The sequence below is a fragment of the Papio anubis genome, chromosome 9 (assembly GCF_008728515.1).
Source record: "Papio anubis isolate 15944 chromosome 9, Panubis1.0, whole genome shotgun sequence".
Lineage (NCBI taxonomy): Eukaryota > Metazoa > Chordata > Mammalia > Primates > Cercopithecidae > Papio > Papio anubis.
Window position 1 is genome coordinate 46,946,973 of NC_044984.1, and position 24,893 is coordinate 46,971,865.

Below are 24,893 nucleotides of genomic sequence, written 5' to 3' on the forward strand. Positions count from 1 at the left end.
TGTGAACTTCTTGCGGTGGAGGGGTGGACCCTTGTCTTGGAGGAGTCTTAGCACAAGGCTGGGCTTGGAGGAGGTCCTCAATCCTTATGCGTTGACTTGGGATTTGATTTGGCAGGATTGGGCCCATACCCATCAGAATACAGTCTGGGTTGTGTCAATTCCCAGTAGGGCAGAAGTGCTTAAGAAGAAAACCTGCCACCACTGGGGAATCCCTGGCATGTGTGCTGGCTAAAGCAGCCTATGTGGTGCCTGGATATGTCAGGAGGCACTGGGAACATAGGATAACATTGGTGTAGTCTCGGGGCAGGACAGTGTATTAGTCAGCCTAGGGGCCTGGCTGTGCTTATAGTGTGTTCTTAAACACACTATAAAGAAATCCCTGGCTGAGCGTGGTGGCTCACGCCTGTAATCCCAGTACTTCAGGAGGCTGAGGCGGGCAGATCACTTGAGGTCAGGAGTTTGAGACCAGCCTGACCAACATGGTGAAACGCCATCTCTACTAAAAATACAAAAAATTAGCCAGGCATGGTGGTGGGTGCCTGTAATCCCAGCTACTCGGGAGGCTGAGGCAGGAGAATTGCTTGAACCCGGGAGGCGGAGGTTGTAGTGAGCTGAGATCCAGTCACTGCCCTCCAGCCTGGACGATAGAGCAAGATTCTGTCTCACACACACAGACACACACACACACACAAAAAAAAAAAAAAAGAAAGAAAGAAAGAAAGAAAGAAATCTCTGAGACTCAGTAATTTATAAAGAGAAGACATTTATTTTGGCTCACAGTTCTGCAAGCTGTACTGGCATGGCACCAACATTTGCTCAGCTTCTGGTGAGGGCCTCAGGAAGCTTACAGTAAAGGCAGAAGGTGAAGGGGCAGCAGGCATATCACATGGTGAGAAAGAGGGGAGAGGTCTCAGACTCTTTTAAACAACCACATCTACGTGAATTGAGTGAGAACTCACTCATCACCAAGCGGATGGTGCTGAGCCATTCGTGAAGGATCCTCTCTCATGATCCAAGTACTTCCCACCAGGCCCCACTTCCAACACTGGGAATTACATTTCAACATGAGACTTGGAGGGGACGAGCATCCAAACCATACCAGACGGTGAGACAGGAGACCTTTGTGTGTCCAAGCTGCACTGGTCTGAAGATATAACTAGGTCCCTGGACTTTTTCTCTCTTAATTGGAAAATTCCTAATGTTCCATGGTCAGCCTGATTGACCAGTGGCTGACCGGTCCTGAGAGGGGAGATAAAAAATAGACATACAGCTTTCTCCATAGACAAATCTCAACACTTTATTCATCCTGTGGCAGTGAGAAGGGGACATGGCCCCAAGATAGCCAATCAGGTGAGGGGGCTGGAGCGTGTGCCATCTATCCAGATAGTACATACAGACTGATCATGCAGAAACAGGAAGGGAAGCAATAAGTTAAAAGCCACATAAGTTATGAAAAAATAATATATACTTTATATATCTTGTATCCCCACTGAGGATTTGCTCCCTTGGAAACCAGTGAAGAGCCTGAGGAAAAGCACCAATCAGCACCCTCTTTTGGGACTTCGGGGATGAGAATATCTGAGTTCCCATGGCCAGAGAGTCAGTAACCCGCCAGTGCTCCCCACAGGCCTGGGGGCCCAGACCTCTGGCCAGCATGTCCTGGAAAATGAGATGAATGAATCTAATGCAGTTTAGAAGAGGAGGTGAGGCGAGGGGCAGGGAGGGGAGATGAGAGAGAAGGAGGGAAGGAAGCTGTGCAGTGGGAGGCTGGTGCCACTGGGATGCCTCTGCAAGCCTCAGCATTGAGAGCCAAGAGGGGGAGACAGGAGTATGCCTGCCAGCACCCCCGTCTTCTGGTGGAATGTGGAATTTCCCTCTCTGGTAGAGCCCTTGTAAGGCTGTCATTCGGGCCCCACAGCTGGACCTCAAGGGCTTGGAAGCTCCCAGACTTGCCTGGACTGTGCCTTCTTGCTGGCCGGCCAGAGGCAGGGGGAATGGGCATGGAGGGAGGAGGGGGACAGGGTGAGGAGAAAGGAGGAGCTCTAACTCCATAGGTGTGGGGAGTTCCTGGGCTCCTCCATGAATGCCGAGGAGGGGAGGGCAAGGCTATTTGGCCCAATGGAGAGAACAGAGGCCCTGAGAAGTGAGATTCTTGGGAAGTAGACCTGGGGCTTCATGGCAGGGGTGGGACCAGGGGTCTCCAGGGCTAGGTGCACCAAAACCAGGTGTTTGGGCTGGGAACAACCTGGGCTGGGGGTAGAGAGCTCAGATCCCAGGCTGGTAGGACGCCAGTATGGCAGAGAGGTGAAAGGAAGATCTAATGCTCCTGCCTAATCTCAAGCTGCCATCTGGCTTCCACTCCCAGGGAGCTGATTATGGCAAGAATAGCTTCCGGAGAAGGTGCTAGGAGCTGGTTGGGGGCAGCCTGTCCAGTTCTGACTGTGGCCTACTGGGAGGGACCCATAGGAGGAGGGAGGGGTGCAGGTGTTCGGGCTCATCTCTGGGGCCCAGGCTTAGGTCGCCAACACCCAGGGCCCCTCCTCCCTTCACTCTATAATACTGTCGGGTCTCTGGGGAGCCCAAGGAGCATGGGAAAGCCAAGAGGGTCTTCAGCAGCCAGGCTTCCCAGGAACTCCAGATACAGGACAGGGCCCACATCGTCCTCCTCGGCTCCCGCCCATAGGTGGATGGGCCGGTCCCAGTCTCAGTTCCAAGGCAGAGGCAAGGCAAGGCTTGAGATAGGAGTCAAGGTCAAGAGTCAGAAGGGCCTTGGCAGAGCCCAGTGCTGGAGGAGGGGCCTCAGAGGAACAAGGAGGTGGAGACAAAACTGACCCCTAATTCCAGCTCACCCATCAGGAAAACCTCTGGCCAGAAGGTTGGAAGGACGGGACTGTGAGATACTGATACAGAGCGGCGTGGCTCTGAGCAGCTGCTGATGCTCCTCTCCCACCCTGGCAGCCCACAAAACAGCAGTCAGTTTTGAACCCCCCCTCTCAGTTCAGTATCAGATTTTGCCTCTCCTCCCAACCTAGAGGCTCCAAGCTGCTTTCTTGAGTCTAGCTTAAGTCCCTTCTGCTGCAGTGGAGTGTCCTGGGGGTCCTGGGGTCCCGTCGCCTCACTCTGAGACCTCCGACTCCTGTGAGAAGTACTTCTCTGACATTTCGGTGATTTGGATCACGGGGCCTTTGCTGCCCTTCTTCTTTCGGGAGGGGGCCTTGGAGAGGCCCGACCTGGAGGCAGCTACAGGGAACATAAGGGGTAGGGGAGGGAAGGGGCTGGAGGTTTGGGAGCCACTTAAAATGATGCCTTTAGGATCATGATCCCCTACACCCTCACCCCCCCCCCCACCATGGGTTCTCAGGGCAAGAGGACTCACCGGTTTTGCACCTGGACTGCACAGCGCTGACCACAGTGGCTGAGGGCAAGTCCATCCTGGGGGTGAGGGGTGGGGGGTGGGAGAGGGATATGATGGGATGTGAAGGGAGCCTGTGGCTTAGACTGCCCTGGGGGCTGGCAAGTGGAGGGTAGTTCTTGGTGGTCACTCCCAGCCCTGGGGTTGTTCTGTTGTGTGGCCTTGGCTAGCCAGCTTGTCCTCTGTGGACCTCTGGCCCCTCTCCATGGCATAAATGGCTAATAGCACTGAGCACTGAGTTTTGACAGGCATTTGCCTGCATAATCACATGAATCATCCCTGCCACAGGTGAACCATGTTTATGATCAGCCCACTTTCCAGATGGGAAAACAGGATGAAATGAACTGGGCCAAGGTCCCAGTTTGTAAGTGACTGAGCCAGGACTTAAACCCAGGCCTGCCAGGCTCACTGTATCATGTTGGAAAGGAGAAGTGACTTTGTGTAGGCCTGGGCCTCCAGCCCTCCTTCCCCTCCAGCCCTTCCTCACCAGCCCTGGCTCTCACCTGCCCTCCTCGCCCTCCACCAGCTTCCTGTAGGTGGCGATCTCAATGTCCAGGGCCAGCTTGACATTCATCAGCTCCTGGTACTTGCGCAGCTGCCGCGCCATGTCCTGCTTGGCCTGCTGCAGGGCGGCCTCCAGCTGGGCCAGCTTGGTCTTGGCGTCCTGGAAGGCCAGCTCACCCTGCTCCTCAGCTGCCTTGATGTTCTCCTCCAGTTTCAGGCACTGCAGCCAGGAGGACAGAGGGAAAGGGCCTGTGAGCAGGGGAAGGAGGAGCAGGCCAGGGCCAGGAGTCATCTCTGTCCTTGGTGGGGTTGGGTGTGGGGAGGGAGGGCTGAGCAATGGCATTTCTGGGTGTGGTAACTGGTTGCCATGCAGCAAGAGGGAGTTTAGTTCAACCCGAAGAGGCACCTTCCCAAGGCCAGCGGAGAGCACCACAAGCCACTAAAGGAGCCTGTTCTGGCTGTCCTTATGGGGCAGCACCTGCCCTGAAGGTTTGTCCTGAGTGGAAGCTGGGACTTAGGCCTCTACTCCCTCCTCTCTGTGTAGTTGGTGGGGGGCTCCTAGGAGGGAGGCAGTGGGCTCTGGGTGTGCGTGATGTGGGGGGTTTCTAACATTCCAGCAGCAGCCTTGATCAGTTTATAGAGTATTTTTGTATGCGGAGCTCACACGATCCTCATAATTACTTTAGGAGGCTGTACTATTAACCCATTTGACAGATTAGGAAACTGAGGCACAGAGGCGCTAAGCGACTCACCCAGGGTCATTCAGCACACATGACTGTGTCTCCCTGCTCTCCTCCCCACGTCCCCGAGATACTCACATGGCTCTTGACAGAGAGGATCTGGGACCGCAGCTTCTGGATGCGTACATTGAGGTCTGCGATCTCGCTGCGGCTGCTCTGGAGGCTGCTCCCATACTCGGCCGAGCGGGCGACCTGCTCCTCCAGCTGGAGGCACGTGGAGGTCTCAGTGAGGGGCAGCTCAGTGCCATTCCCAGCACCTGTTACCTGCCTCTGCTTTTTCTTGCACCCCCCAATCCCATCTCCAACAACTCTGCAGCCCACCACGCCACGCCAGGCTCCCTCTGCTTCCCCTACCACCTCACTTTCTAGGTGGCCTCCTCCTGGCTGCCCTAGCTGAGCCCCATGCCCACATCTGGCCTGGCATTGCTGATAACAGCACCACCTCGAACTCCTGGAGGGCACAGACCAGCTTCTGTGGTCTCCCCCCGCCCACCCGCCCCTGTGCTTCTCCATTCCTCTCTCATAGACTCTCAGGACAGAGAGCTGCAGGCAACCTCAGCCATCACCAGTCCAGCCCTTCCTGCCACCCGGAGAGCTGTCCAGGCTGCTTCTCCTGCCCTGCATGGTCAGCCCCACCTGGCTCCGAGAGTATGCCTCGGCCTCCTCCAGGCTGCGAGCCGCGACGGCGTCATACTGGGCCTTCACCTCCTCCACGATGCCGCTCAGGTCGATGTGGCAGCGGCTGTCCATGCCAACGGTCACCGACACATCCTTCACCTGTGCTGCCAGATCCTTCAGCTCCTGGCCGGGCACAGGTGTGGGGGCTCAGGGCTGGTGGGGAGGGCACAAGGACCCTCAGTCCCACACAGTCCCTTTGTGCCCGGGGTGAGCAGGGAGTGGAGCTGCTCCCTTCCTGTCCCTCTGGAGAGATGATGGAAGACCGAATGCCTCCTTGCTATGTCTCCCCAGCCAAGACTCTCAGAAGGCAGCTCACTGCCCAGTGCTCACCCACCCACGGTCCTCTTCTCTGAGTGGAGGGCAGGCTGGGACTGTAGGTTCTAAAAGCTACCCCACAAGCTTCCCCACTGCCCGCCTTGCTGCCCTCTCCCCAGGAGGGATAGCCTCCTCCTGGCTGATGGGAAAGGGCCCGAGAAGTCAGGCTCTGGGGCTGTGAGTTGGGCCCCTCTGTTCACTGTTTCATTATTCCTGTGCTGTGGGGTGCAGCTCTGCCTCTCCCACTGGGCAAGGAGCTCCCTGTGAGCCTGGCAGAGCCGTGTTCATCTCTGAGTCCCTGTGTCTGGGAAAGGAGTGCCTCAGTTCATTTGGTAAATGTTGGGAGGGAAGCAAGTGAGTGACCAGGGTTGGGGAGGGCTGGAGGCTGACAAACCTGTACTCCCCTTTCCCGGCCCCACTGAAAGCCAACAGCCTGTGAGGGGCCTGGGCGCAGCCTCCGGTGCTGACTTCAGGGTCGCCCTGGAGACTCACTGCCCGCTCCCTCTCTAGCCAAGGGACATTGCCTGGACGACCACAATATTTTCACCATCTCCTCCCTATCCCTGGAGACTTCTGGAAATGGTAAAACCCACCATTCCCCGAGGAATTCCCTACAGGCTGGACTGTGTGCTGAGCGCTTTCCACACATCCTCACCAGGCTGGCACTGTTGCGGCCCCAGAGGAGGAAACTGAGGTACAAAGATGTTGTGGAGACAGCGGTGAGTGGCAGGGTGGGCCCCAGAGCAACTGCTGCTGTTGCTGCTGTGACGCTCCTTTAGCGTATGGAGACAAGGGGCTGACACCTTCTTCATTGTGTTTCTGGCCCCAGACCAGCTTTCTCTCCTGGCCACAGCCTTGCAGCTTTCTAGCCAGAATGCTCAGGGGTGTGTAGGGAGGCAGGTGGGACCAGGGATCTCTAGAGGCTGCAAAGGGCCCTGGGTTGCTTACCCTGGAGATGCTGAAAAGGGTAGGGCCTCCCTGTGGGAAGGAGGAGCAAGGGGAGTCAACCGAGCATTGTGCCGAGTGAGTTGATGGCGGGGAGGGGGCCAGGCAGGAGGTGGGTGTTGGGCGCAGACACGTCATGCTCCTTCTGGCATTTACAGTCCACCCCGACCCCTATTTCAATCATCAAATTTCAGTCAGCGTTCCCATTTTGCTCACCGCCTCATAATTTTTTAAACGTGTTTGTTTGAATCAAGATCCAAACAAGGCCTGTACACTGCAGTTGGTCCATATGTCTCTAGGTCTCTTGTAATCTCCATTTCTCTCTTTTTTGTTCTTTGCCATTGTTCTTATTGAACACACTGGCTGTCTGCCTTGCGGAGTCCCCACAGCTGGGTTTGATTGTTGTACCCTGTGCCAATGTTCAATGTGCTCTTCCAGCCCCAATATTTCCTGAAAACTGGCTGGTGCACCTAGATGCCTGCTGGGATCCAGGCTCAGCTTTAGCTCCTGACTGTGTTCTGATCCTGGTTCTTAACTCTGGGCTCCCTCCTGATCCTCTGTCCCTGTTTCTGCTCAGAGAGTTTGTGCTGAGGCCTTTGGTTTCTGTCTCAGGCAGAGGCTGGACTTCTGAACTGTAGACAACAGGGATGAGGGGCCAGCTAGGGCTGTGTGGGCAGCCGCAAAGGCCTATCTGGGAACTGACTCTGCCCACCAGCACCTCGTGGTGACAAGGATGGCGTGGAAGTGGCAGGCATTCGGAAGCCCCTCTGGGGGACAGCCTATCTCTGCCCTGGAGTTGGCAGGACCCTGAGCTCAGTGGCCAGCTGCCCTTGCGTGTCTCCTGCTGGGGGTTTTGGTTGATCTTCAGATGAAAATATAAATCTCTGGGAAAAGCAGGCTCAACCCGTGCCAGAATAAGATCAATTGTTACCATAGCCCCACCTCTCCTGCCCCAGTCACTAGCCGACATTTCCCATGTGGCACCAGCACCCTGGCTGGGGCTTGGCTGGGGACAGTTTCAGAGTTGCAGCTTTGAGGCTGTTTTGGTTGACACATTGTGGGCATCAGTGGGGGTGGGGGGCCCCAGATAGAGCCCTCCAGTGTGCGTCTACAGGAGGGCCTAACTTGGCATTCGTTATGGCCCCAGGAAAGGCCAGCGCACTGTGAGGACGCACTATAGTAGGACTTCCCAGTCAGGGTGAAAAGACTGGCCAGACATTTTCTGGAATGAGGCAGGCTAAGCAGGAGCTTGGTAAACAAAAGCAGGAAATGGAGCATTCAGGACATCCACAGACCTGTTCAGACATGCAGGCCCCTGCCGGGCTGCAGAGAGTATAACAATGCTGGCTGTGTGGTGTGGAGGTGCCCCATGGGATGGGCCCCCTGGAGAGCACGTGAGCCTCCAAATGGTTAAGAATTAAGCCAAAGTCCAGTTCAGGGCTTCCCTTAGGAGGCTGCTGTGCGTGTGAGCACCCTCACTGTGTTCCCCACGTCAGGGTAGATCGTGACTCTTATGGAGTAACAGTGTTGGAGAGTAAAATGTAGCGCTAATGGCTCTGGACACTGAATACCATCACTTTTTTTTTTTTTTGAGACGGAGTTTCACTCTTGTTGCCCAGGCTGCAGTGCAATGGTGCAATCTTGGCTCACTGCAACCTCCGCCTCCTGGGTTAAAGCAATTCTCCTGCCTTAGCCTCCCAAGTAGCTGGGATTATAGGCAGGCACCACCATGCCCAGCTAATTTTGTATTTTTAGTAGAGACGGGGTTTTACCATGTTGGTCAGGCTGGTCTTGAACTCCTGACCTCAGGTGATCCACCTGCCTCGGCCTCCCAAAGTGTTGGGATTACAGGCGTGAGCCACTGCGCCCAGCCAATCCCTTCTTATTAGTTGAGTAACCCTGGTCAAGTTTTTAAATGTGTCTAAGCCTTGGTTTTCTCATCTGTAAAATGGATCTAATTATAGAGCTGAAAACAGCTAATGTTTATTGAATGCGTACCATGTGTCAGTTACTGTTCTAAGTATTTTAGGATATGTTAACAAAAAAAATCCTCACAACAGCCCAGTGAGGTAGATGCTATTATTGTCCCCATTTTATAGATGGGGAAATTGAGGCATATAGAGATAAAATAGCCTGCTCCAGTTCCCACAGTTACTGAGCCAGGATTCAAATCCCAGCTGTTCAAAATCTGTGCTGTCTTAATTATTATCCCTACTTCATAGAGTCGTCGTGAGGGTTAACTGAGATTAAGACTGGAAAGTACTTAGCACAGTGTCTGGAATATATTAGGTGCTCACTAAACAGTAGTTAAGGATTCTCTATTATGGTAATTGGTAATAGTGATAAAGCTGGGACGAAGTGTCCAGAGGCAGAGCAGCCTAGTCTTGGGGCAGCCTCCATGCAGAAGTTTAGGCAGCACTGGCTTCTCTCTGCAGGGATGGGCCTCCCTCGAGGTGTGCCTGGCTGCAGGGGGTTGTCAGCAGATTCCACAGCTAATCTCCCTGGAGCCAGAGTGTAGGGGTGGGGTAGGTGGCATTCCAACTGGATGCAGCCAGGCCCAAACACACTTGGGAGCTGTACTGTGTCTCAGAAATTGCGGGGGACCCTTCCAGCCTGTGCCCCCGAGGAGAGAGGCAGAGGGTTTGCAGCAGATGCGGTCTGAGCAGATCATGGCCATGAGCCCCTGCTCAGTTGGCTGGGAAGGGCTTTTCAGAATGTATCCTGGCCGTGTGTGTGTGTGTGTGTGCACGTGTATGTGCGCACACACATGTGTTTTGGAGAGAGGAGAGGGCTGTTTCCTGGGACACAGGTGTGGGCCTATATTTCTGATCTGGTGTCTGCTCCAAAGCTGAAACTAGAGTACCAGGGCCTCCTGGGCCACTCGTATTCTTCCACCTGACGCAGACGTGGCTGGCACAGTCTTTGCTCAGAGCTGCTCTGTCCAATGAGGTAGATGTTGAAATAATTATATTTTGGATATATTGGGCTAAATAAAATATATTATTAAAATTATTTTTTCTGTTATTTTAAAATGTGGCAACTAGAAAACTTAAAATTACATATGCAGTTCACATTTCTATCAGACAACACTGAGTTAGACACCCTCCGGTGTGGGGAATATTTTTGGCAAAGAGTCAGCATTGCCCTCTTAGCCTGCAGCAGTGTATGGAGAGAAAGGCAAACCTCCAATTTCAACCCCATCTTTTTGCTCCCAAAAGTAATAATAACTGCTGTTGTGCCCTGGCCCCTACTGCCTTCACCGCAGGCCCTTCTCCGTGGCAGGCTCAGGATAGCACAACCACACCTGAAACCCGCTGTGTGCCACCCCGCCCCAGTGCCCACTGGAGGCTGCCTGTCACACTCACAATGAGGTCCGAGTCGTGAGCCAAGCCTGTGAGGCGCTCTCTGACCCGAGGCTCCCACCCTGCCCTGTGCTCTGACTGGAGGCTTCTTTCTTTTCCTTTAATCGCCAGGCTCCCTCCTGCCTTAGGGGCTTTGCATAGCAATTCTGTGCCATCTCCAGTCTGCACCGGGCTGGATCTCTGCCACTCTTGGGGAGGGTACCGCCTCTGAGAGGCCCTGCCCATGGGCTCTGAGGCTCTCCACTCCCTCCAGCTCCAGTGCAGCACCCGGTGTCTTTGCATCCCAGAATCTGTCACCCTGCAAAGCCATCTTGTCCAGATATTTGCTGACTTGCTTATGACTTCTCTCAGCTAAGTCATGCCCTCCTTGAGAGCAGGGAGCTTGCCCAGGCTGTGGCATCAGTGCCTGGCACTTAGTAGGCATGCAATAAACATTTGTTAAATGAATGAGTGGGCTGAGTCCTCCTCACAGCCCTATGAGGCTGGTGCTGTTACTCTCTCCATGCTACGGATAAGGACACTAAGGTACAGAGAGGAGAAATGACTTGCCTAAAGTCACAGAAATAGTAAAAAAAAAAAAAGGCCAAGTTGGGATTGGGGCCCAAGGACTGCAAAATCCAAAGGGAACCCACAGGCCTGGCTACTGGGGCGGGGGCCAAGAAGTCTTGTGGGGTACGACTGGGCAATGCTCAGGAATATCACTGGTTATGCCCAGCCTTCTTCCAATTATGTCTCTACAGCTGCAGGGCCTGCATCCTGGCTTACAGCTTGAGCTCTGAGCTTGCCGAGACATCAGTGAGCAGGTGGAGAAACGCTGGGCTCGGGTTTCAGAATCTGCACTCCACCTAGGCTCGGCAGAATCTGCACCCACCCACGGGCTCAGCCTCTCAGAGGCAGTACGAGTGGGTGGAGGCCCAAGGATGGCAGAGATCCAGCCCAGTGGAGATGCGAGATGGCCCTGCTGATGCCTGCCCGGGCTGCACAAGCCCACAGTGAGTCTGGGCAGAGGGGCCCCTAGCCCAGTTCCCACCCAGCTAGTGGGCATGGTGCCCTGGTCAGCCCCACAGCACTTGGCCTGGCTGTGGGGGGGATTTGCTAGGGCCAGGAAGCTTTTCAGGGCTGTGGGGAGAGCAGACTGCCTGGGACGGCTGCCTTCCTGCTGCTCCAAAGGGTTTGCTGTTCTCTCTGCTATGCTACATCTCGTGGCCACAAACAAGACTCAGTTCCACGGAGGCTCCAGCTGGAGGCTGGGACTGCTGGAAAGGCGTGTGACCCATGACAGGGCCACGAGGCCCGGTCTTCCTTTCCACAGGATGCAGCCATGAAGCTGTGGTCAGCAGATCACAGGGCCATTTTAGCAGAATCTGTAAGTTGTGGTGGTGACTTTGATCTCGGCCTTGACCTTAGCTGCACTGCCATAGCCTGGCACCAGCAGTGTGCAGCACTTAGGTGGCCAAGCCCTGTTATCCCCAACAGTGGTGCTGCCTGCTCCTAGCTGAACTGAAGACCTCTGTGGAAGGAACTTTAGCCCAGGAGTGTCACCCCTGAACCTCCCCATCCCTGAAAGAAGCGGTGTGGAGAGGAGGACTCCTATCCTGAAGGGTGCCTGCGAGTCAGCAGTTGGCATGGAGGAGCGGTGTCCCGAAGCCAGCGGCCGTGCCCATCTGATGGCTGTGCTGACACATACTACGCTGTTCTGGGCCCTTGTACACTAGGCCCCACTGAGGACTTAGGAAACAAATGCAAATGTTTCCATTGTCTCCATTTACTAGGTCATTAGCCAAAAATGGGGAAGAGGGAAAGGCAGGCCTATCAGAACTAGCACTGTGAGTGCTGTGGTTTAGGCTGCAGGAATTAGAGAGAGAGATCAGTTCAATCAGAATGCTTGTTCCAGGCCCCTGGGTTCCATGCTCCTGAGGCCAGCCTCCTGACCCTTGTCTGAGGCACCTGGTCCCCCACATGCCCTCAGTACTCTAGCACACAAAGATACAGTTCTTCTGTATTCATCTCATGGAACCGGCCCATGTTCCATGAGATGAATGGCCAGGGGTCAGGCAGGGTTATTGACATAATCACAGGAAGGGGTTTAGGAAATTATTATGCTGGGGCTGGAAATCGTAAGTGACTGTTGGAGTCTCCATGTCTCCATGCCCCACCGAATGGCTGTGCTTCCCCTGAGTCCTTTACCCATGGACCAGCCAGCTCTGGGCTTGGCGGGACACTGGCCCCATCTCACTCACCTGCTCATAGATGGTTTTCATCAGCTCCACGAAGCTCTGCAGGCTTTTTAACTTGGTTTCCAGTTCAGTCCGACGAAGACACTCTGCATCCAGGTCCTGGGGTTGGGAGCAGTGGTGAGTGGTGGGAGAGGGAATGGAGGGTCCCCGGGCAGGAGTGGGCTGGGGGGACTGCCTCATGGGTGAGAGTGGGGGTGATTCCAGAGGAGATCTGGCTCAGAGCCTCGAAAAAAGAGCTGGATGGGGATGGGGGTATCTCCCTGTCTGTCTGTTGGTCCTGGGACTTAAGCCTCTGAGGGCTTTGATTGGGCATAAAGGAGAATAGGATATCTGGAGGGAAAGAAGGCCCAGGGCCCATGGGAAGGAGCCCCTGGGGCAGGCTGGGCAGGCTACCTTCTTCAGCTGGACAAAGGTGAACTCCATGTCTGTGCGCTTGGAGATCTCATCCTCATACCTGGGAGGGAGAGAGGTGTTGCTCAGCTGGATGTGGTAGGGGCTTGGGCCTGGTGAACACCCCTTGGTTGGGGCTCGGGGCCTCTGCTATCCCACCTGGGGTCTCTTTGCCAGTTAGAAAAAAGCAGCCCATCTTTCTCCCTCTCGCGTCTTCTATGACAAGTCCTCTCTCTGTCTCTCCCCCCACAACCTCCTGGCATTGGTTTCCAGTTCCTCACTCCCTCCTGATGACCCCGTCCTCTCCCAGCGGCTTCTGCCCTTTCCTGGCTCTGCTCCACACCCAACCCCCTCCAGGAGGCCTCCCTGATTGTGAAGCCCCTCACCCTGGCACTTTGTCCCCTCATCTTTACCTGACCTCCTTCCCTGACAATCTCAGGTTCAATCAAGTCTGCTGGGAGCATCCTGCTCACCCCTCACCTCTCCCACCTCCATGCCTTCCCTGCAGCCCCAGCCACCTCCCCTCTGCTTTGTGAGCTGGTAGGACACTAACCCATTGTGTTCCCTCCAAAGGGAGGATGGGAAGAGTGTGAACTTTGCTGTCAGCTGGACCCCCAGTGTGTTTTTGGGCAAGTTGCATCACCCCTCCTCCCTTGGCTTCCTGCCTCTAAGGGGTATGCGTGTGCCCACGTGTACAGGGGGCTGACAAAACCCACTCCTGACACAGTGACAGCCAGCTACAGGCTACAGGCCATACTCAACAAAGCACAATAATGCTCTTCTCAGTTTGGACTTCTCCTTACTCACTCCCACCTTGTGTTTGGAACAAGGACATCACTGGATGGGGAGGATGGGACCCCCAGATCCCTGGCCCAACCCTCTTCCTCCAGTCAAGACATTTGTCTTAGTCCCCGGGGTGGATGTCTGCTGGCTCCAGACTTCTTGCTGGCCCCAGTGGTCGTGGGGATTCAGCAGCTTCTGTTTTTTTCCCTCCTATTCGGGGAATGCCTGAATCACAGGCAGCTCTAATTACAGCTGCCTGCCTACCTCAGGCCCTGGCCTCCCAGCAGGGCCACGTCACTCATCACCCATTGAGCTGGCTGTATCTGGCGCCCCTCATGCCTTCTTTCCCACCAGCCCACCCGAGGAGCTGAGGGGTGTGGACCCAACGGCAGGACACATGGGTTTCTGGTCTCAGTGTGCCAGGAGCCCACACCCTCCCTGGCCACTGCCTTGGCTGCTAAGAGTCTGTTTGGGGCTCTGATGGTATAGGTCCTGGGGGTGGGGCAGAGGAGCAGGCTGGGGAGAATGTTTTGCTGTCTAGGCATTCCCAGAGAGAACTAAATGGGACTTGAGTGGGGAATGACAAGTGCTGAGTGCTTCACCTGCACTATCTCCTGTGGCCCTCAAAGCACCCAGTTAGGGAAGTCTCATTAGTTTCATTTTACAGATGAGGAAATGGAGGCTCAAGAGAGGGCTGGGGGCTCCTGGAGTGTGCTGATGAAGCAAGGGGACTAGAGCCAGGCTACTTGGGCTGAAATCCTGGCTTCCTTGCTAACCAGCTGTGTCCTGGGGTGCGTTCCTGTGTGCCTCAGCCATGATCACGTGATGCTGTGACTATTAAGTGGGGCAATTCACAGAGTGCTTGCAGCGGGGGCAGCACCTGCTGGGGCTCAGCCCCTCTGCTTCGGCCTCAGGAAGCCTCGTGGCAGAGCACAGGCGGCTGTCTGCCACTCACCCTGCCTGGGGGAACATAAGCAGGGTAAGTTGAGGGAGACAAGTGGCCTGGCAGCTGCCCTGGGAAACCTCCCCTGGCAGAGAAGGACACCAGGAGTAAGGGGACTGGAGGGGCCGTCCTCACAGTATCCTGGCTAGGCCAGGTCTGCCTTGATCCTGGACCTCTAGGTGTGCTTTGTGGGTGGGGTGGGAGCAAGCCCTGAGCCCCAAGGGAGAGGACAGTGGGGAACATTGGGCTGAGGCTGGATGATGGGTTCCAGTCTGGAGCCAGTCCCCTTAAGGCCAACACTGTTTCATCTCCAGGCTTTGTGCCAATTAGAAAAAAGCCCCCTTCCTCACGGGCTGTTTGACCTTGTACCAGCCTGCATGGTCTGATGCTTGGCTGGATCTCAACCCCTATCCACCGCCTGAATCATGTACTCTTGTGCAGCGCACAGTTTGCACAGCTGTATGTGGCATCTCTGAGTCACTTGCTGTGTGGCCTTGGGCAAGTTGCTTCCGATTGCTGGGCCTCTGCTTTGTCCTTAGGAAACAGGAGGGGTAGACTGCTGATCCTTGGGGTTTCTGCTACTTCAAAGCCTTCAGAAGTCTCCATCCCCATAGAGGCTTAGGTCCGCTATTCCACTCCCAATCCTCTGCCAGTCTGTCAGCCACCAATTCCCAAACCCGTTCTCAGGACTTTTTTTAGCTTGTCACACCTGCACCGCCCCTGCCCCCAACTTGTCTATTTCTGGGAGTGAGGCTGATCTCATCGGCTCCGTAGAGACAGGGCACAGCCCTTCCCTACTGGGGCTTGGCCTGGCATCTCCTGGCTCCTGGGGGCCCTAGGCTCTGCACAGCCAGGCTTTAGCTGCCCTGGCTGTGGCCTGAAGACCGAGAAGCCCTCCAGCTAGGCTGTTTGCCCAGTCTCTCCTTCCCAACTCGGGTGGATTCCCTACCCAGAGACAGGAAGAGAGGCTCAGCCTAAGCAGTACAGTCAGGTAGCAGGCAGATAGAAATCAGGCGGCAGCCAAATGAGGGGGCTGAGCCAGATTAAAACAACAGGTAGTGTGTGTATAGGACTTCCAGTTACAAAGTGCTTCCATGGACGTGATCTGGTGGAGCTCGTGGGAGCAGCCTTACCCAGTGGCTGGCTGGGGTTAGGGATGGGACTTAGCATGCAAGGCTGTGTAACTGAGGACAAGCCCTGCCCTCTCTGGGTCTGTTTCCTTCCCTGTAAAAGGAGGATCCAGGACTTCCTCTAGCTCTGGCATTCTCTGATCCTTTGAGGGCCGAAGATCTACTAGGGATCAGGGAAGTGGGTCACAGATTCTAGTGAACTGCCCTGACTGCCCGGTCATGGCCAGGTGCTGGGAAGCTGGGCCTCTTGGGGCGGGTGGTCAGCTGCCCTGTGTGTTTCCCTAGGCCTGGGAGGGCAGGGCTGGGGAGAGGCGTTGGGTAAACTCAGCCTCTGGAGTCCAGACAGCTCAGGTCTCTGGACTCCCGGACGGGACAGGTGCTCTCCACCCTCCAGCCTGCCTGGTCAGCTGCTCTGGAGGTTGCAGGTCTCACCTCAGATTGGCAGGGTTTGGGGCTGGGCGGCAGCACTGCAGGAGAGGAGGCCAGGGGTTCAGCCTGCCCTGTCCTCGCCTCACCCTGGCTGGAGGTCTCCTTGCAAGTAGACCAGACCCAGGAGGTGGGCGCAGGGGCACAGCCGCTCTCCTCTGCCTCAGGCTCGTTGTTGCTGAAGCCCTGCCCACTACCTGACCAGAGAGGGTCACCTCTCTTCTAAGCAGCCCAAGTGACCAGCCTTCCCCTTTAGACTGGCCCATTCAGTTCAGCAAACCTGTGTCAAAGACCTGCTGTGTGCTGAGAACTTCAGCGTTCTAAGGATAGAAAAGCTGCCATTTATAACTGCCAGTCACCGTGCCACACTCTCAACTTCCTCCTTAGGTTAGATACCTACCTTAGGTTGGCATCGACCATAATCATTCCCGCTTCACACAGGAAGAAACTGAGGTTCAGCTATTAAGCCACTTACTGGAGGTCACAAAGCTAGTGACGGGTGAGGGTGAAGATTAAACCTCATCCTGGTCTAATGCCCAAGTGGGGGCCCATAAATGCTCGAATATACTGCCCAGCAGCTGTCTGTCTGTCTGTCTGTCTGCCCCACTCAGTTGTAAAGGCACCTTGCATGCTGGGGCTGTTTTCCTTTTCTGTCTGATTCCAAGTCTACCTTGATGTCCGGCGTGCATTGCTTCTCTACTCAAATAAAACCCACTCTTTCCATGCCCTGCCTGCTTCCCCGTGGCTTTCCTCTCCTTTCCAACCCAATCCAGATCAAAATCTAAAGCTACATCTAAAGCAGAAACCCATCTGTTCTAGTTAGTGACGTAATTTCCCATTGCCAGAGCAATGTGTTCGCAAGAGCAAGTGTGTCCACAGGTGCAAGGGGGCGGCTGCTCGAGGCAGGGGTGTGGGTTATGATGATGCCCAAGGGCCAGCAGGCGCAGGGGTTCGCTGGGAGCCAGCACAAGATTCACTTTGTTGTAAGGGTCGCTATTAGGGAGGGGGCGGCTGTAGGTTCACAGCCATATCCTCAGTATTTAGAATACTGCCTGGCACATACCAGTCCCTCAATAAACGTCTCAGGTAAAGAAATGTTCCAGAACATCTTCCCTCTTTCTCTGGCTTAAGTGCCTCCCGTCTTAGGACAGCTTGTTCCCAGCCCTCAGGCCTTGCTCATGGCTCCCATGGGGCTCTGTGTACCTGATTCGAAACTCCTCGACCTTCTCCAGCACCTGCAGCAGGTTGGCCTCCAGCTGCCCCCGCTCCTGGCTCACTTTGCGCAGCTCCTCCTGCAGCCGGCCCTGGTATTCCTCATAGAGATGCCCAAGGTCGAAGATGGCTGAGTCCTGGCCCTGCAGGAAGCTCCAGCGTGTCTCCAGCAGCTGGTTGCGCTGTTCCAGGGCTTGCACCTGGGAGAGCAGGAGGGCGGTGAATGGGTCAGGTGTGGACCAGTCGGGGGCTGAGGCCCCGGGCTGACCAGCAAGAGCCCGCGGGGGACTCCCTGGGAAGTGGCAGCTCATCTGTGCACACCACCCAGGGCCCTCACTCAGCAGAATGCACCTCCAATGACTGATTGTTAAAACTGAAGATGGTAAGATAAGGACAGGATCAGAGCAAGGTGGAGCCAATTAGCAAAGGTTTCCAGGCGAGGGCAGGGCAGGGCTGGCAGAGGAAGGGGGGATGAGGGTGTGAGAGTGCCAAGCATGCGACAGGCTCTCCGTGCCTGCCTGGGGCTGGGGCGGGGGGATCCCAGGGAACATGGGGTGTCAGAGGCCCATCTGCCCCCTTCCCGCCACGACAAGCGTGGTCTCATCTTGTCTTGGAAACTCAGCAGGGTAGGGCCTGGTTAGTACTGTGGTTAAGCGCTCATCCTCTCAACGACGCAGCCTCTCTGAACCTCAGTTTCCCCAGCTAGAAGTTAGGAGTGATAACACCTGCCTGAGCGGTCCTCTCCTTCCCTCCACCCTGTCCAGCCCAGCTCAGCCTGGGGCTCTCCCTGCCTCTTCCCCACCCTGCCTGTCCTCTCTACTCTCCTTCCCATCACCAGGCCTCTGCTCTCCCCATTTGTTCTTCCAGCTCCCTCCTGCAGGAAGTCCTCTGTGACTCATGTTGAAAGACTCCCCTCTTCCCTCCAGCACCGAGGCCCTCAGTTTAGCTGCTCCTCCTTTGTCCTGACCCACCACTCTCGCCATGAGACTGCGGGGACACCTGGGGATGTGCTTTGGGATGGGACCAACAGCGAGTGCTCATGTGGCCCCTGCTGTGTGCCAGGCTTTGCTCTACACTCTTGACCCATGAAATCCTGCAGCACCCCCATGGGTGGGTACTATTATAAGCTGCATTTTACAGATGAGGAAACCAGAGGTGATGGAACTCGCCCAAGGTCACAAAATTAGCGAGTGGCAGAGCCAGGCCTGGAATCCAGGCACTTTGGGTTTAGAACCTTTTAACCACTGTGACACATGCCTCCTGTATGTTGCTGGAGTCACTGTGGGCCCTGGGATCCCGGCTGCCCTTTGTGGGCTGGCTTCTGCCTCCAGTTAAGGACAGTTTTGCCTCGCGGTGAAACCCTGGAAGGGCTCTGAGCCCTGCTGCACCTCTCAAACTCTGCCTCCCATATGCCTCTTGCTGGCAGGGTCCTGCGCGGTCCTCCCTTCCTTCAACCCAGTCCAGCCCAGCTCAGCCTGGGGCTCCCCCTGCCTCCCTCCTCCCCACCCTTGCCTGTCCTCTCTACTCTCCTTCCCATCACCAGGCCCTCCCCTCCTCCCCATTTGTTCTTCCAGCTCCCTCCTGCAGGAAGCCCTCCATGACTCATATCTTGAAAGGCCCCCAGTTTACCTGTTTCCCATTTGTCCTGACCCACCACTTTCCCCATCACACTGGGAGCCATCTGCTCCCCCTTGGGGCCTCTACTCCCTTGGTGCCAGGGATAGGCCATGAGGGTAGGCCATGAGGTTGGAGGCCTGGCTGGGGCCTGGCTCCCGTCAGTGTGGGTTGTTTGTCATGAGGATGTTGTGATAACCAGCCCAGTGATGCTCCCTGTGGTCACAGGTGAGTAGCTGGGCCTTCTCCTGCCACTGGCGGTGCTGCTGGCCCAGGCTCCCAGAATCGTAGCCTGAAAAAGCTGCCAGCAGCCTTTTGGATCAGCAGCTGGGCTGGGTCCTTCATTTACAGAGGAGGCAATGGAGGCCAGGGGTGTCAAGTGACTTCTCCAGGGTCTCAAAGCAACTTGGTGGTCCAGCTTCCCAGACAGCCCCATCTGACAGCCACTGCCTACTCTGCACCTTCGTGGGCTCCCGAAGGGTCAGGTGGGGCCAGCCCCTCTCTCTCTGCTCTGCTTCTTCAGGGTGTCCTTGTTTTCCCCGAAGTGCTCTGACGATCCTTCGACATTCACAGCAGGTAAGGCCAGCGGGAATACTGGATGATGGCGTTTGACGGTGTTTGTGGGCTGCCATTCCCCTGCGTACCTGTACTGGTAGATTCTACTCGAAGCCAACCTTAATCCTGCTCTCTGCTGTACTCACAGCCAAACAGGTTCAGTAGGGATGGAGGTCAAGAGGGTTTCTGCCCTGCCTTGTGTGTGTGAGAGGGAGCGTTGGGGGGGCAGGTATCTGTTCACCCCACCTTGCCTCCGTTTTGACAAGCAGGAGCTCCATGTTTACACTGAGGGTGGAGTGAGAGGAGAGATGTGAGGCTCCTTCCTCCACCCATGAGCAGCAGATAAATCTTCACACCAGGAAGTTCTTCCTACTGTCTAACCTCAATTCCCTATACTTCAGCACTAGCTCGCTGGAACATGGTGTGTGTTTGGCCAGCCAGTCCAGCTAGAAGGCATTTGTGTCTTAGGGGATTAGGGAAAGCCCCCTGTTTTCTGCTGCCCTTGGGGGAGTCTCTGGTTGTCTCTGTGGGCGGGGATGGAAACTCATCCCCCACCTGGGACCTTCCTTGTAGAAAGGCTCCTCTCTCTCAGAACAAACACCTAGGGAGGGCTGATAATCCTGGCGCCCTGAGAGGTGCCAGGTTAATTGCTCCAACCCAGGAAGACTGTCGAGTCTTCACCTCTGATTCCTCCTCTCTGCTCTGCCTGGCCCTCTGCCCTTAGATCATACTGTAGCAGCTGTAGCAGGGACCTCTCCATTTTACAGATGAAGAAACTGAAGCCCAGTTGAAAAGTAGGGCCAGGTTGGGGCTGAGGTTAGGGGAGAGACCTGTTTTGTAGGGGAAACCGAGCAGTCTAAACTGGAGCTCCTGGAGGGAGACAGGCTGGACATCTTAGAGGCTGCAGGTCCCCAGCTTATAGGGGAGTGCCTCTGGGCCACACAGGTAGTGTTCCTCAGCGGGGGCCATTGAATCCCCGGCCTTCAGCCAGATGTTGGCTTTGGCCAGGGAGCCTCACAGCCTCATCAGGAGTGGCTGGTTTGTGCTTTTCTGCATACAGGCAGGGGGATGGCTGACTTCAGTTCTTCCAGAGGTCACACAGGCCTCGGTGAAGACATTGTCTCCATCCCTCTGTCTCCAGGCATTTTACCACTGCTCATGGGTTCCCTCTCTACAGCCTCCCCAGGATGACCTCAGGCAGTCCTGCCTCTTGCCTCCCTCTCCATCCCCTCTGTTGTCCATGTGTGTGTGAAGGCAAGAAGCCCAGCCAGCAGCCTCTGCTGGAGGTCGGCTTTGCTCCCTCCCTGCCTCCCCTGGCCTCTTCTGCAGCTGCTGCTTCTCCTCATCCCCCTTCATCTCATGACTGTGACCTTACCAGTCATTCCGCTGGGATGAGCTCAGGGCCACTGGCAGAGCAGAGCAGAGCAGAGCAGAGGAATCTGGGGCACAGAGAGGGTAAATGACTTGCCCAGGAAAACGCAGCCAGCAAGTTGAAGAAACCACACTGCTCCAGGGCCTCTGCCACCTCCTGAAAGTCTCTGCTCCTCCTCATTGCTCCCTGGTTCCTCTCAGTTCCTCAGAGGGCCCCCATCCCTCTCCTCTCTTTGCCCAGAGCCCCTGCCCACTGATCATGGCATCTCACCCCAGTCCTTCCTCTAAGTCCATACATTGCTCAACAGCCCTGCGTTGTACCCCCTGCCCACTGAGTCCCTTCACTCCTCTATCCCGCAGGGGGCCTCTCCCCACCTCCTCTCCATGCTCCTGCCTGGAAGGGGCTAACTGGGTTCTAGCTGCTCCCTGGGCCAGACCCATTTATTTAATTTTTTATTTAACAGTTATAATGCACTTAACATGTACCAGGTATGTTCTAACTGCTTTTCAAAAATTCTCCCATTTGATTCTGATGAGCCCATTAACCTAATGTGTGCTGAGGCACAGAGAGATTAAATAATCTGCCCGAGATAACACAACTGGTCAGTGGTGGACGGGGATTTAAACCCCGCAATGCTGCTCCAGATTTCACATCTTAACCGCTGCCTGCTTCCATCTGGGCCCTCACAGCCTCCACAAGGAGGCAAGGAGGGTGGGGCTAATAGATCTTCTTCATAGAGTTGAAGGGTCAGCTGGGACCCCTTGGGGCAGAGCTCCTGCAACCAGGGCCCCCACAGGGTTGGTACCCACAGCTCCCTGTGTCCCACCCTGAAGGGCACCCCATCTCAAGGTCAAGGCTAAGGGTTGGGAGGCTCCAATTCTGCTAAAGAACTTCAAGGGCATTGCCCTGGTCTCTAGGCACAGGACCCCAACCCCGAGGGCCTCCTCCCTGGGCTTACATCCCCCCATCCCCATGGCAGTGGCACAGGGTGATATCAGTGCTGGTGTTTGAGGGAGAAAAATCACCCATCTGAGCCAAATTACATAGCTCAGTGAAGCATTCCTTCTAAAGGATTAAACTGGGTTTGGTGAGGAGCTGGCTCTGCAGGGACCTGCCTCCCCAGGGCAGCTGGGCTGCTCTTAGAGGGAGAACCAGCCCAGCAATGCAGGGCTCTGTGCAGCTAGGGCTGGGGGAAGGGATGTTCTGCCTCAGTGGACAGTGGTCCTTCCCCTCTGGGTACCCAGGGGTACCCCAGGTGTGGATGATGAAACTCTGGTCTAGGCACATGAATGGAAGAGGGAAAGAAAAGATTCCCACCACAGAGACCACTGACTTCGTGTCTCAACAGACCTGAGTTCAAATCCAGACTACCATTTGTTGGTTGTGTGACCTTGGACAAGGCACTTAGCCTTGCTGGTCCTCAGTTTCCTCATCTGCACGGTTGGAAAAATAACAACCACTGCAGGGTAGCCGTGTGGCTTGAATGTCATTGCATTTGCAAAGCTCCTCCAGAGGGCGAGGCACAAGTAGATGCTCAGTGCATGTTACTTTCTTCCCTCTGCCCCTCCCTGTGAGCTCCCACTTCATGGGAGAGACCAGCAATGTGCAGAGGAACACAGAATCAGAGGCCAAGAGCAGACAAGGACAGAGCCAGGGGCTGAAGGCTGGACCTCTGGTTTACTGGGAGGGTCAGAAATGTACAGTTTTCCTTATATGTGAAATGGACATAAAATTGTCTTCTCCCATAAGGTTGTTGACAGAAATACAGATAAATGTGAAAAGCATCAGCACAGTGCCTGGCACATTGTAAGCAATTAACCGATAGCAGCTGGCACTGTCATGATTATTCTTGAGGGTGCAGGAGGGTGCAGAGTCAGGAGGAGTTTCTTGGAGAAGATGAGTAAAGAACAGATTTGGGAAGTGGATAGGACTTCCTTGGGAGCTCCCTTGCCCTGGGAGCAGAGATGGACACGAGTACCCCAGACCTGTTGCAGGCCATGGACAGTGGAGTCTGGGAAGGGTGGTTGTGATGCTGAGGCCACACTCCCTGCAGTCAGGCGGGGTGCAGGGTGCAGGAAGGCCCAGCTGGCTACCCTGTTCTGACTTGAGGCATTGTCCCCTGCATTCCTATCTCCTGACACCAGAGCTGCACCCTCACTTGCGGCAGTCTGGGCAGCAGCCCCACACACCCCATCCATCCTGCTGGCTTTTCTGACTGGGGCAGCTGAGAGAGATGCTGCGGGACCAGAGGCTTGAGGGATAAACAGGAGCATGGAGCCTGGGAGGCCATCTCCCCTGTCCACCTGCCTCAGAGTAGGACCGCAGAGCACGTCTCCATCAGCCATTCCTGCAAGAGGGCACCCCTGGCCACACTAGGTGGTCCTTCCCAGTCTCTGTCTGGGTGGTGGGTGACCCCAGGTCATGCAGCATATTATCAAGACATCCCTCAAAGGCCATCCTGGGGTCCCTTTCTCCCCACATGCCAGGATGGATCAGGGACTTCCCTCCCCCAGCCTCTGCTCAGAGCTAGGCTGCCGGGTTAGCAGTGCCATCTCCCCATTGGCTGGGTGCAGGGGTGGGGCGCAGTGATCGATGCTCAGGGAAACACAGAGCTTGGCTACCTGCCCGGGCCTGGCAGCCCTTCATATTTGGGACCCCCCCGACTTGTGCTCACCTTGCCAATCAGGGAGGCAAATTTATCATTGAGGGCCTTCATCTCCTCCTTCTCCTGGTTCTTCTGCTGCTGAACAGCGGGGTCCAACTTGAGGTCCAGGGGCACCAGCAGGCTGGGGTTCACAGTCACCTTGGAGATGGTGCCAGCCGACAAGCAGCCTGTGAGGCTGCGCGAGCTGAAGCCCAGCCCGGGGTCCCCGCAGGTGTCCCATCCGGAGGTTCCAGGCCGGGGGCTGCCCACCGGGGTCACCTCACAGCTGCTGAGGCTGCTGAAGCCAACCACGCAGGAGCGGCAGGCCATGGCGCCCCCGGCCGGAAGCAGGAGGGACCGGGGGCTGAGTGAGTGAGCCTGGGAGTGCAGCGGGTGGCGGGCTCTGGTTGCTCTGGTCACAGCTGGGGCAGGCTGGGGACTGAGGAGCAGACACCTGTCGCACAGTGCTCATTAGCTGCAGGAGGGCGGGACGCCTCCCAGCCTGACCAACCTGTTGGATGATGTGGTGCTCCCGCCCCTCCCCCAGCAGCATGTAGGTCTCCCTCCCCACAGGGATCTGCACTGCTTAGGGGGCTGGTCCATAGCCCCCTGCCCCCAAGAAAGCAGGCCTAGCTCTGGGGAGGGGGCAAAGGCTGGGCTGGCCGGGTGGGTTGGGGGTGAGGAGTTGGCAAAAGGAAGGCCATTCAAGGAGGAAGGAGAGAAGAGAGATCGCCTCACCGCAGACCTCACTGCATACCTGAAGGCTGACGTATCTGGGCTCACATACTTCTGGAAAAGATGAGGCAAGCATAGGCCTTGAGCTCCTGAGTGTAGGGCAGCTATCCTGGGCACGGTGCCAGTCTGGCACTGGAAAACAGCACTTATGATTTATTTTCTAGCTGCCAAAGAGTCTCCCTGGCTTATCTTCCCCTTTCCCTCTACCCCCTCTCCCTTCCTTCCTTCCTTCACGTTAACTGGCATTGACTGAGGACCTATTGTGTACACCCCACTGTCTCAGAGGCTGGGAGGACATAGATGGTCAAGGCCAAGGAGCTCTCAGCATTGGAAACGTGAGACCTGGTTCAAGACTCAGCTGGGCTGCTTACCACTCATGTGATCTCAGGCACGTTACTTGACTTTTGTCTTCGTTTGAAAACACCCACCTCACGAGAGATAGCATGTACAAAGCACATGGTAGAGGACAGGGGACAAAGTTGGCCTCAATCAATGGTGCTACCTTCCAGGCACTGAGTCTAGCAGGGCGATGGATATGGCCGAATGCAGCTCTGCTCTGGGGCAATGAGAATCCCTGCCTTCCTCACACTCTCCTCCCTCTTCTTCTTTCTCTTCTCTGCCTCCTTTGACCTCTTTTACACCATCTGTGAAGTAGAAACAGAAAAGACACCATTTTGCCCCCACAGAGCCTCTGACAGGGCAGCAGAGGCCCACACAGACCAAGGCAAACCCTACCTTCCCACAGTTCCTGAGACCCCACTCTTCCACCCCAGGGGTTTACCAGCTCTCCCAGTCCCGTGTCTTCTTTCCTGGCCTGGTGGTCCTGATGTTCTGGCCCTGGTGGCTGGCTCTGCATGTCTTTCCTGGACCTGGCTCACCCCTGCTCTCGGTGGCAG

General features: G+C 55.8%; 1 protein-coding gene across 1 annotated transcript; it reads right to left on the reverse strand.

Moving 5' to 3' along the window:
- Positions 1-743: 743 nt before the first annotated feature.
- On the reverse strand, positions 744-24,189 carry KRT80 (keratin 80). Its single transcript, XM_003906411.5, has 9 exons — positions 23,293-24,189; positions 17,069-17,277; positions 12,587-12,647; positions 12,197-12,292; positions 5,293-5,457; positions 4,735-4,860; positions 3,916-4,136; positions 3,377-3,432; positions 744-3,240 (listed from the first exon to the last, which is right to left on the reverse strand). The coding sequence occupies exons 1-9, from the start codon at positions 23,590-23,592 to the stop codon at positions 3,116-3,118; spliced, it is 1,359 nt and encodes a 452-aa protein (XP_003906460.3). The 5' UTR covers positions 23,593-24,189; the 3' UTR covers positions 744-3,115.
- Between the last annotated feature and the right edge of the window lie 704 nt (positions 24,190-24,893).

Bases quoted from the DNA above. Each gene is read 5' to 3' on its own strand.
- KRT80 (XM_003906411.5), bottom strand. From the start codon at position 23,592: ATGGCCTGCCGCTCCTGCGTGGTTGGCTTCAGCAGCCTCAGCAGCTGT. The intron at 12,293-12,586 runs GTAGCCTGCCCA...TCCCAACCCCAG, and splicing joins CCTTTGTCCAGCTGAAGAAG to GACCTGGATGCAGAGTGTCT. The intron at 3,241-3,376 runs GTGAGTCCTCTT...TGTTCCCTGTAG, and splicing joins GCAGTCCAGGTGCAAAACCG to CTGCCTCCAGGTCGGGCCTC.